Source organism: Portunus trituberculatus, chromosome 43 (assembly GCF_017591435.1).
Source record: "Portunus trituberculatus isolate SZX2019 chromosome 43, ASM1759143v1, whole genome shotgun sequence".
Taxonomy (NCBI): Eukaryota; Metazoa; Arthropoda; class Malacostraca; order Decapoda; family Portunidae; genus Portunus; species Portunus trituberculatus.
In genome coordinates, this window is record NC_059297.1 from 8,358,449 (window position 1) to 8,369,485 (window position 11,037).

At 39.2% G+C, this 11,037-nt stretch overlaps 1 protein-coding gene across 1 annotated transcript; it reads left to right on the forward strand.

Annotated features, from left to right (window-relative positions):
- The first annotated feature begins 2,119 nt into the window (after window positions 1-2,119).
- Window positions 2,120-9,391, forward strand: LOC123517972. Its single transcript, XM_045278474.1, has 4 exons — window positions 2,120-2,245; window positions 3,859-3,966; window positions 4,507-4,635; window positions 8,993-9,391. Exons 1-4 carry the CDS (start codon window positions 2,120-2,122, stop codon window positions 9,053-9,055), a joined length of 426 nt encoding a protein of 141 aa, XP_045134409.1. The 3' UTR covers window positions 9,056-9,391.
- The last annotated feature ends 1,646 nt before the right edge of the window (window positions 9,392-11,037 follow it).

The following is an 11,037-nucleotide window of genomic DNA, read 5'->3' on the forward strand; positions in this document are numbered from 1 at the left end:
AAACAAGAAAAGGATATAATTGATAAATGTAAAGACCAACCAAGGCTTTTTACAGACATGTGAACAACAACATCAAAAATAGAGAAAGTATTGAAAGTTTAGAAGTAAATGGAGTATGCAGTGAAGATCCCAGGAAATGGCAGAGGCTATGAATGGATGCTTTCGGAAGGTATTCACAAAGGAGACTGCTTTTGACAAACCACTGGTAATGGAACAGAAAGGGATTATGAAGGAGTTTCAAGTAACTGTGGAGGAGATCAAGAACATGATGGGGAGTTTAGAAGTGAGAAAAGCTGTGGGACCTGATGGGGTATCAGGATGGATTTTAAGAGAATGCAGGAGCAACTGGCAGAAAAAGTTTGTGAAGTAATTGATGCCTCATTAAGGGAAGGTGTAGTGCCCCAAGACTGGAAAAGAGCTAACATTGTCCCAATCTATAAATCAGGTAACAAGAGAGACCCATTGAACTATAGACCAGTGTCACTTACAAGTGTGGTAGCTAAGATGTGTGAGAGGGTGGTGAAGAATAGATGGACAGACTTCTTGGAGAAAAATGACATACTTTGTGAGTGTCAATTTGGTTTTAGAAAAGGGCGTTCATGCACGACAAACCTGATATGTTACTATTCGAGGGTGATAGATGTAATACAGGAAAGAGATGGTTGGGCTGATGGAATATATCTGGATTTAAAAAAGGCCTTTGATAAGGTACCACACCGGAGACTGATCTGGAAACTTGAAATGGTAGGAGGAGTGCATGGCAGTTTACTAAAATGGATGGAAGACTTTTGGTAGGAAGAGAAATGAGAACAATAATTAAGGACAGACCATCAGAATGGGGATTGGTGGAGAGTGGAGTTCCACAGGGATCAGTGTTGGCACCAGTAATGTTCGCGGTCTACATAAATGACATGGTGGATGGGGTGTCCAGTTATGTGAGCCTATTTGCAGACGATGCAAAATTGTTAAGAAAAGTGAGATGTGACAAAGATTGCGAACTACTCCAGGAAGACTTGGACAGAATATGGAAATGGAGCTGTACATGGCAAATGGAGTTCAACACGACAAAATGCAAGAAAATAGAGTTTGGCAAGAGTGAAAGAAGAATCAGGAGTATGTACAAGATAGGAAATGAAGACATAAAACCAGTCATGAAGAAAAAGACCTTGGGGTGACAATTACCAATGACCTATCGCCAGAGAGACATATAAACAAAATAATTGGAGAAGTATTGAACTTATTGAGGAACATAAGAGTGGCGTTCGTATATTTAGATGAAGAAATGATGAAGAAAATAATTACTGCAATGATAAGACCGAGGCTTGAATATGCAACAATACAGTGGGCTCGAACTTAAAGAAACACATAAGGAAACTAGAGAAAGTACAGAGGGCTGCAACAAAATGGTGCCTGACTTAAGAGATTTGACTTATGAAGACAGACTGAAAAGAATGCAACTTCCGACCCTGGAAAACAGAAGAAAGGGAGACCTGATAGCAATATACAGAGTGATGATTGGCATGGAAAAAATGGATAGGGAAGATCTGTGTATGTGGAATGAAAGAATGTCGAGAGGGCATGGGAAAAAACTAAAATGGCCACTTATAGGAGAGATGTGAAAAATATAGCTTCCCTCATAGAAGGGTGGAAGCATGGAATAGTTTAGACGTGGAAGTGGTCAACGCAAGGAATATTCATGATTTTAAGAAAAAGCTGGACATTAATAGATATGGAGACGGGACAACACGAGCATAGCTCTTTTCCCGTATGTTACAATTAGGTAAATACAATTAGGTAAATACACACACACACACACACACATTAACACACATAATAATGATAAAATTAACACACACACACACACACACACACACACACACACACACACACACTACAACAACACACTTATTTCTCTTTTCATATCACTACACTATGCATTTTTGGCGAGCAACAGCAGGAAACACGGAGAATTGAAGGAAATGTTGAGGAGTGGACGCGGGGCGGGATGGGGTTGATGGTGGCAAGGTTTGGGTCCAAGTGATTGTGGGCGCCAGGCAGTCTGAACAGGGGTTTACATAACCATCGTCTTATTTAACACAGTAATGGCTATTTACTTAGTATGGTCTTTGATTCTGGCTTTGCTTCACTCTCTGGGTCTGGAAACACAGGGGGAGTGGAGGCAAACATTGGTAGACTGACCTCGGGGAAAGGCAGGGCGGAGGTGCTCCTGTGGAAATATTTACAGGTAATTCATTTTAAAATGGTCACAAGAAAAAGGCTCCCAGACTGGAATACAGTACACTTTTAAACACGATAAATAGTTTAATTAATAATCAAAATATAATATCCTTACTGGATGGTTTATTTATATGAAGCAGTCCATCGAAAGGTGTTTGTGTCAAATTAATGGGTCACACACACATCATAATGTCGAGATGGAAAGCACAGCCAAACTATGTTATATTACATTTTCTGAATAGGAAAAATTTTCGCTTTCCAGGTAAATAAAGAAAGCACAGATTGCTTGTCGTTTAAAGATTTTTGTTTTCTATTTTGGAACCGTTAAAAATTCTTTTAATTTGAAAATACAAAGTTAGACTAAATCTTATGGAATATTGTTACTTGGGGCATGTTTTCCATATATTTCAAGTGTTATAGCAAGCCCCAAAACAATCCTAGGCGTGCTATTTAAAAAAAAAAAGTGACTTATAGTGTTATTTTTTTGCTAAACCAAAACACAGCTGGACTTGATTCTATTGTGACCTAAATCTTGCTTTTACTTTGCCAATAACAGGGGGTTCACAAGATTTTTAGGGGTACATAGATGGCTGATTTAATAATATCCTTTGCAGTAGCATTGATTATTGAGTTAATGCCAGTCACTAAATGAACACTGTTAGATGTCAGATTACTGAGGGTTCAGCTAGATGGTGTTGTCACTCTGGGAGTTACTGACGAAAAAAAAAAAAAAAAAAAGTTGAGAACCACTGCTCTAGCTGAAATCATACGGGTTTGTAAGGTGCGCTTACTCACACACACACACACACACACACACACACACACACACACACACACACACACACACACACACACACACACACACACACACGAAGAAAAAGACCTTGGGGTGACAATTACCAATGACCTATCGCCAGAGAGACATATAAACAAAATAATTGGAGAAGTATTGAACTTATTGAGGAACATAAGAGTGGCGTTTGTATATTTAGATGAAGAAATGATGAAGAAAATAATTACTGCAATGATAAGACCGAGGCTTGAATATGCAACAATACAGTGGGCTCCGAACTTAAAGAAACACATAAGGAAACTAGAGAAAGTACAGAGGGCTGCAACAAAAATGGTGCCTGACTTAAGAGATTTGACTTATGAAGACAGACTGAAAAGAATGCAACTTCCGACCCTGGAAAACAGAAGAAAGGGAGACCTGATAGCAATATACAGAGTGATGATTGGCATGGAAAAATGGATAGGGAAGATCTGTGTATGTGGAATGAAAGAATGTCGAGAGGGCATGGGAAAAAACTAAAAATGGCCACTTATAGGAGAGATGTGAAAAAATATAGCTTCCCTCATAGAAGGGTGGAAGCATGGAATAGTTTAGACGTGGAAGTGGTCAACGCAAGGAATATTCATGATTTTAAGAAAAAGCTGGACATTAATAGATATGGAGACGGGACAACACGAGCATAGCTCTTTTCCCGTATGTTACAATTAGGTAAATACAATTAGGTAAATTAGGTAAATACATGTGATATAGAGTCGAAATATGAAATAGAAATTGAAAAAAAAAAGCTAAATTCCCCGTCACCCAGCACCCACCACTCACTCTTCCAGGACTTGCGTGATGAACTGTCAGCTCTGCACTCGACAGTCGCTGATCTGGAGAGGTGGTACTCGGACCTCTCAGCCATATACCGCACCACCGTGGCCAACCTAGACAATGTGAGCAGATTGATTTATTGATTCATTAATTTATTGTAGCAGTGTAGACAACAAGGGAGGAGGTCGGGTCATGCCAGCTACCCCCTAAACATGAAGCAAACAGGATTCAAGCATCATGGGAGAGAGAGAGAGAGAGAGAGAGAGTGGAGGGGCATATATGTAAAAATGAATGATTGATATGTATAGAAAAGAGAAAGAAAGATATAGCTAGGAGAATGGTAGAAGGAAGAAATAGAAGGGGAAAGTGAAGAATAAATTGATTTTACTTTATAATTACATAATAAACTAAAAAAAGACAAATTACGCATAATAGAATAAATTAACTTCAAAGATAAAAATCAAAATACTAGAATGAAAATGTAAACACGAAAAATTAATTCAGAAATTAAAATCCATAAAATAGTAAAACAAACTCACTTTAAAATTACAAACAAAAAAAAACGAATAAATAAATATGATAAAAATAAACTCACTCTGGTAACCTAACATGACCTAACTTCGACTCAAGTGACCCAAGATGATCCAACTCCTCTATTTCAGGTCAACGACACGACTCTGAGACTGAAGGACCACTCGTCTGAGCTGTCCGAGGAGAACCGGCGGCTGCGGCTGACCTCGGAGAAGCTGGAGGAGGAGATGGGTCGGTTCGGCTCAGGTCAAAGGTCAAAGGTTAGAGGTCATGTTAAAAGTACTATTGGGAAAGGTCTGGCCTGGTATGATAAGTTTTGTGGGTCAGTTTTTGTTTCGATATTGTGAAAATAGTTCAGTAATTTCTATGCATATTTTACTTATTATGAATGCTGTCGATAGTTTACCAGTTTTTTTTTTATACATTTCTTATTCCAAGTAAGATTTCCCAATAGTATGTAGTTTGAAATATATTGGTTAGATAAAGAATTGCAGATTTTAACCCTTTCAGTACCAAGATGCATTTTTCATATTCTGCTTACTATTTGGTGATTTTATACAGCTTCAGATACTCATGTGGGGGATTAAAATAGTGAAGACTGGCCATTAATCATCTCACCTTCGTAGACACTTCCTAATGTCAATAAAATGGTCTAATTGTACACAAATCTCAAGATAAAGAATGTGTCCCAGGATTGAAGGGGTTAAGGATTTATGTTATGTGAAAAACTATTAACCCTTTCAGTACCAGGACGTGTTTTCATACTCATTTTGTTTTCTGTTTAGTGATTTTGTGCAATTTCAGATACTTATGTTGGGATTAAAATAGTGAAGACTGTGGCCACTACTTCCCTCTCCTCTACTAAACCTCAGCTTCTTTTCCTCACCGAAACACAGCTGTCTGAGGCAACTGACAGTACCCCCTTCTTTGTTCCCTCCTACTTTCTCTATTCTCATTTTCATTCCAAAGCAGGATGTTGCGTCTATGTGCTCAACGACTTAACTTGCTCTCGTGCCCACGTTCTTGAGTCTTCCAAATTTTCCACCATCTGGCTACAACTTAACAGTCACTCTCAAACTAAATTCATCTGTGCTGTTTATTTCTCCTCTAACTCTTCTGACTATAGTAAATTCTTTGACTACTTCACTTCCACCTGGTGAACTAGTCTTCAACTTTGCTATCCTCCATGATCTAGAGCAACTAGTGCAACATCCGACTCGTATTCCTGACCGTTTTGGAGACATGCCCAACATTCTTGATCTCTTCCTCACCTCTAACCCTTCTGCTTATGCTGTCACCCTTTCATCTCCGTTGGGCTCCTCTGATCACAATCTCATTTCTGTATCTTGTCCTATTTCTCCAATCCCTCCACAGGATCCCCCAAAGCGAAGGTGCCTCTTGCGTTTTGCCTCTGCCAGCTGGGGAGACCTGAGGAGGTATTATGCTGATTTTCCCTGGAATGATTATTGCTTCCGTGTCGGAGACCCTTCTCTTTGTGCTGAACGCATAACAGAGGTGTTAGTGTCTGGCATGGAGTCGTACATTCCTCATTTTTTTTCTCAACCTAAACCTTGGTTTAACTCGGCCTGTTCTCGTGCTATACATGATAGAGAGGTTGCCCACAAAAGGTACTTGAACCTTCCATCTCGTGAATCTCATGCACTTTATATCTCTGCCTGGAATTATGCCAAGTCTATTCTTCAACTCCAAACACTCCTTCATAAATAGAAAATGTCAAAATCTTTCAAACTCAAACTCCCCTCGTGACTTCTGGCATCTAACCAAAAACATCTCAAATAACTTCACTTCTTCATCTTTCCCTCCTTTATTTCATCCTGATGGCACCACTGCCATCTCTTCTGTCTCGAAAGCTGAACTCTTTTCTCAAACCTTTGCTCACAACTCCACCTTGGATGATTCCGGGCTTGTCCCTCCCTCTCCTCCTCCCTCTGACTATTTCATGTCTACAATTAAAATTCTTCGTAATGATGTTTTCCATGCCCTTGCTGGCCTAAACCCTCGGAAGGCTTATGGACCTGATGGGGTCCCTCCTATTGTTCTCAAAAACTCTGCTTCAGTGCTTGCCTGGACAAACTCTTCCAACCTTGTCTATCGACTTCTACCTTTCCTTCCTGCTGGAAGTTCACCTACATTCAGCCTGTTCCTATAAAGGGTGACCGTTCTAACCCCTCAAACTACCATCCTATAGCTTTAATTTCTTGATTGTCTAAAGTTTTTGAATCTATCCTAAATAGGAAGATTCTCAAACATCTTTCACTTCACAATCTTCTGTCTGATCGCCAGTATGGCTTCCGTCAAGGTCGCTCTACTGGTGATCTTCGGGCTTTCCTTACTGAGTCTTGGTAATCCTCTTTTAGAGGTTTCAGTGAAATTTTTGCTGTAGCGTTAGACATATCAAAAGCTTTTGATAGAGTCTGGCATAAAGCTTTGATTTCAAAACTGCCCTCCTACGGCTTCTATCCTTCTCTCTGCAACTTTATCTCGAGTTTCCTTTCCTACCGCTCTATTGCTGTTGTGATAGATGGCTACTGTTCTTCTTCTATATCTATTAATAGTGGTGTTCCTCAGGGTTTTGTCCTGTCACCCACTCTCTTTTTATTATTCATTAATGACCTTCTTAACCAAACTTTTTTACCTATCCACTCCTACGCTGATGATACCATCCTACATCTTTCCACGTTCTTTCAGAGACGTCCAACCCTTCAGGAAGTTAATAGAACATCACGCAGGGACGCCACGGAACGCCTGACTTCCGATCTTTCTAAGATTTCTGATTGGGGCAGAGAAAATCTAGTAGTTTTCAATGCCTCAAAAACTCAATTCCTCCATCTATCAACTCAACACAACCTTCCAGACAACTATCCCCTCTTCTTCAATGACACTCAACTGTCTCCCTCTTCCACAATGAATATCCTCGGTCTGTCCTTTGCTCATAATCTTAACTGAAAACTTCACATCTCATCTCTTGCTAAAACAGCTTCTATGAAGTTAGGTGTTCTGAGGCGTCTCCGCCAGTTTTTCTCACCCCTCCAACTGCTTACTTTGTATAAGGGCCTTATCCATCCCTGTATGGAGTACTCTTCGCATGTGTTGGGGGGGCTCCAGTCACACAGTTTTGCTTGATAGGGTGGAATCGAAAGCTCTTCATCTCATCAACTCCCCTCCTCTCACTAACTGTCTTCAGCCTCTTTCTCACTGCCGAAACGTTGCATCCCGTTCTATCTTTTATTGCTATTTTCATGGTAACTGTTCTACTGATCTAGCTAACTGCATGCCTCCCCTTCTCCTGCGGCCTCGCTGCACAAGGCTTTCTTCTTCCTCTCATAACTATTCTGTCCAACTCTCTAATGCAAGAGTTAACCAGTACTCTCAATCATTCATCCCTTTCACTTGTAAACTATGGAACTCCCTCCTGCATCTTTATTTCCGAATTCCTACAATTTGTCTTCTTTTAAGAGGGAGGTATCGAGGCATTTGCTACCCTACTTTGGCTGATGGTTTTTCCACTTTTTCCACTTTTTAGAGAGCCAGCACTCAAGTGGGCCTTTATTTTTTACTTTTTTTTTTTTTTTTTTTTTTTTTTTTTTTTTTTTTTTTTTGCCCTTGGCTGGCCCTCTTCCCTACATAAAAAAGAAAAAGAAAAAAAGAAGACCTTTCCTAATGTAAATAAAATCGTCGAATCACACACAAAACTAAAAGTAAAAACGTATCCCAGTATTGAAGGGGTTAATCTTGGTGTTAGTGATCTTTTTAGTCTGATATTAGTACTCTTCCTGTGTCGTGTAGTATTTTCGCTCTGTGGCTGTCATTGTTCAGGGAATGGGAAGTCGATACATCCATGAGTGTTGGTTTCAAAGGCAGGGAGAAAGAAAGTTTGAGATATAGATGTAAAAAAAATATTGATGAAAAAAAGGGGAGTTCTGTACAGTATATAGAACTAATATATAAAGCTTTCAGAAAGTAGTCAATGAGAGGAGTGTGAATTTAGCCCTGTCAGTTTACCCAGTAGAAAGGAACAGTCTAGATTGAACTGGTAGAAAATGCAGCTTCAAACACAATGTCATGTTGCTTCAGACTACAAACACAACTGATAGAATAATAAAAAAAAAAATTGGTGGACAAACGTTTTACACACATGGAGAAAAAAAAAAAAAAAATATATATATATATATATATATATATATATATATATATATATATATATATATATATATATATATATATATATATATATATATATATATATATATATATTCAGACAAATGTTTCAAATAAAAACTGGATAGAAAGGATTAATTTAGACAAACATATCAAACACAAAAAACATGATAGAAACCAATTAATTCAGACACTTGGAAAATGTGATAAATAGAAAATAATTTATTCAGACACTTCAAATAAAAAGAACATAATAGAAAAAGATTTATTCAAACAAACACATCAAATACAAAATCATGACAAAAGCAATTTATTAGACACTTGAAATAAAAAGTCGAAAATGTGATTCATTCAGATTTATTCAGACACAAACACATCCAATATAAACTGTGACAGAAAAAGATTCACACAAACATTTCACCGTGTCCTTCCTTACAGACCCAGTCACTGAGGGGGCAGCTGGAGGAGGCAAGAGAACACACAGAGGACGAGCACCGCTGAAGAGTCTCCAGCGAGATGACCCTATCCTGCGACTTGACCCTTACCGAAAAGCAATACGTGAACAAGCTAAGTCGCGCCCACTCCCTCCACGACCTTGACCGACAGCACCTGGAGCACGACATAGGCAGGCTGCAGCATGCACTGAGTCGACAGAAGCAACACCACAGAGACACCATAAGGGGCATGTACTGCCATCATGGACGCCAACACCGCCACCACTACTGCCTGTCTCACAGTATTTATGATTGCTACAACTGTCTTCACCACGACCCCATGCTGCTGGACTAGGCTTGTGGGGATGTGGTCTGTGTGTGTCAATGTATTCACCGAGTTGTATTTACCTAGGTGTAGTTTTACAGGGCCTGGGCTTTATGCTCGTGTGGCCCTGTCTCCATATCTACACTTATCCAATCTTTCCTTAAAACTGTGTACACTCGTTGCAGACACTACTTCTTCATTCAAACTGTTCCACGTCTCAACACATCTTTGCGAGAAACTATACTTTTTAATATCTCTTAGACATCTTCCCTTCCTCAGTTTCTTACTATGCGATCTTGTGCTTCGACTGGCATATTCTTCTCTCAGGATCAGATACTCATTGTCCACTTGGTCCATTCCATTGATCAATTTATAAACTTGTATGAGATCCCCTCTCTCCATTCTCTGTTCCAATGTTGAAAGATCCATAGCCTTTAGTCTCTCCTCATATGTCATCCCTTCAAGTTCTGGGACCAATTCTTGTAGCCATTTTTTGTAGTCTCTCCAGCTTCCTTAGATGTTTCTTTTTGTGAGGGGTCCACACTACTGCATATTCCAATCTGGGTCTTATTATAGTACTTATCAGTTTCTTCATCATTTCTTTGTCCATGTAGTGAAATGCTATTCCAATATTCCTTAGCAAATTATGTCTCTGAAAATTCTATCAATATGGCTTGCTGGTTGATTATTTTCTTCCATCGTCACTCCCAAATCCTATTCCTTTTTTACTTTCTCCAGTTCTACTCCATCTCCCATCTTATAGATTCCCATAGGTCTTCTTTCACTCTTTCCCATTTCCATGACATGGCTTTTGTCCACATTGAATTCCATCTCCCACTTTTTACTCCATTCCCAGATCTTATTTAGGTCTTCTTGCAGTATTTCACAATCCTCTTTTTGCTTTATAACTCTGCACAGTTTCGCATCGTCCGCAAACAGATTTATGTAGCTGTTCACTCCTTCTGGCATGTCGTTTATATAAATGAGAAAAATATTGGCGCCAATACCGCCTTGCGGCACTCCGCTTTCTACTGCTCTCCACTTGGACTTAATATCTTTGACTACCTTCCTTATTTCTCTCCCCCTCAAATGAGTTTCCATCCATCTCAATGTGCTTCCTTTTAAACCACCCTTCTCCTCTAATTTCCACAGCAACCTTTCATGTGGCACTTTATCAAATGCCTTTTTTAAATCCAAGTAAATACAATCAACCCATCCTTTTCTCTCTTGTACCCTGTCAACTATTCTAGAGTAGAAACTTAGTAAATTTGTTACACACGACCAACCTTTGCTAAAGCCAAATTGGCTATTTGATAATAATTTGTTGTCTTCAAGGAACTCAATCCATTGTTTCTTTATTACTCTTTCTCACATCTTACATATTACACTAGTTAATGATACCGGTCTGTAATTTAGATGTTCTTCCTTCCTTCCGCTCCTATATACGGGAACCACCTCCGCTCTTTTCCATTCTACTGGTGTGTGTGTGTGTGTGTGTGTGTGTGTGTGTGTGTGTGTGTGTGTGTGTGTGTGTGTTTATTTAGTTGTATTGTACAGGGTTCAAGCAGGTGCTCATAGTGTCCTGTCTCCATATCTCCACTAATAAAATTTTTCTTCTTCCTCTTATCAGTATTCTCAACCATTCCGATCTTTCTCTGGTAAACTCTGGAATTCCCTGCATGCTTCTGTATTTTCATCTTCGTACAACTTGATGTCTTTTAATA

Excerpts from the sequence above, each read along its gene's own strand:
- LOC123517972 (XM_045278474.1), top strand. The coding sequence starts at position 2,120 with ATGGTCTTTGATTCTGGCTTTGCTTCACTCTCTGGGTCTGGAAACACA. Across the intron at positions 3,967-4,506 it reads CCGTGGCCAACCTAGACAAT|GTCAACGACACGACTCTGAG; the intron begins GTGAGCAGATTG and ends CCTCTATTTCAG. Across the intron at positions 4,636-8,992 it reads GCTCAGGTCAAAGGTCAAAG|ACCCAGTCACTGAGGGGGCA; the intron begins GTTAGAGGTCAT and ends CCTTCCTTACAG.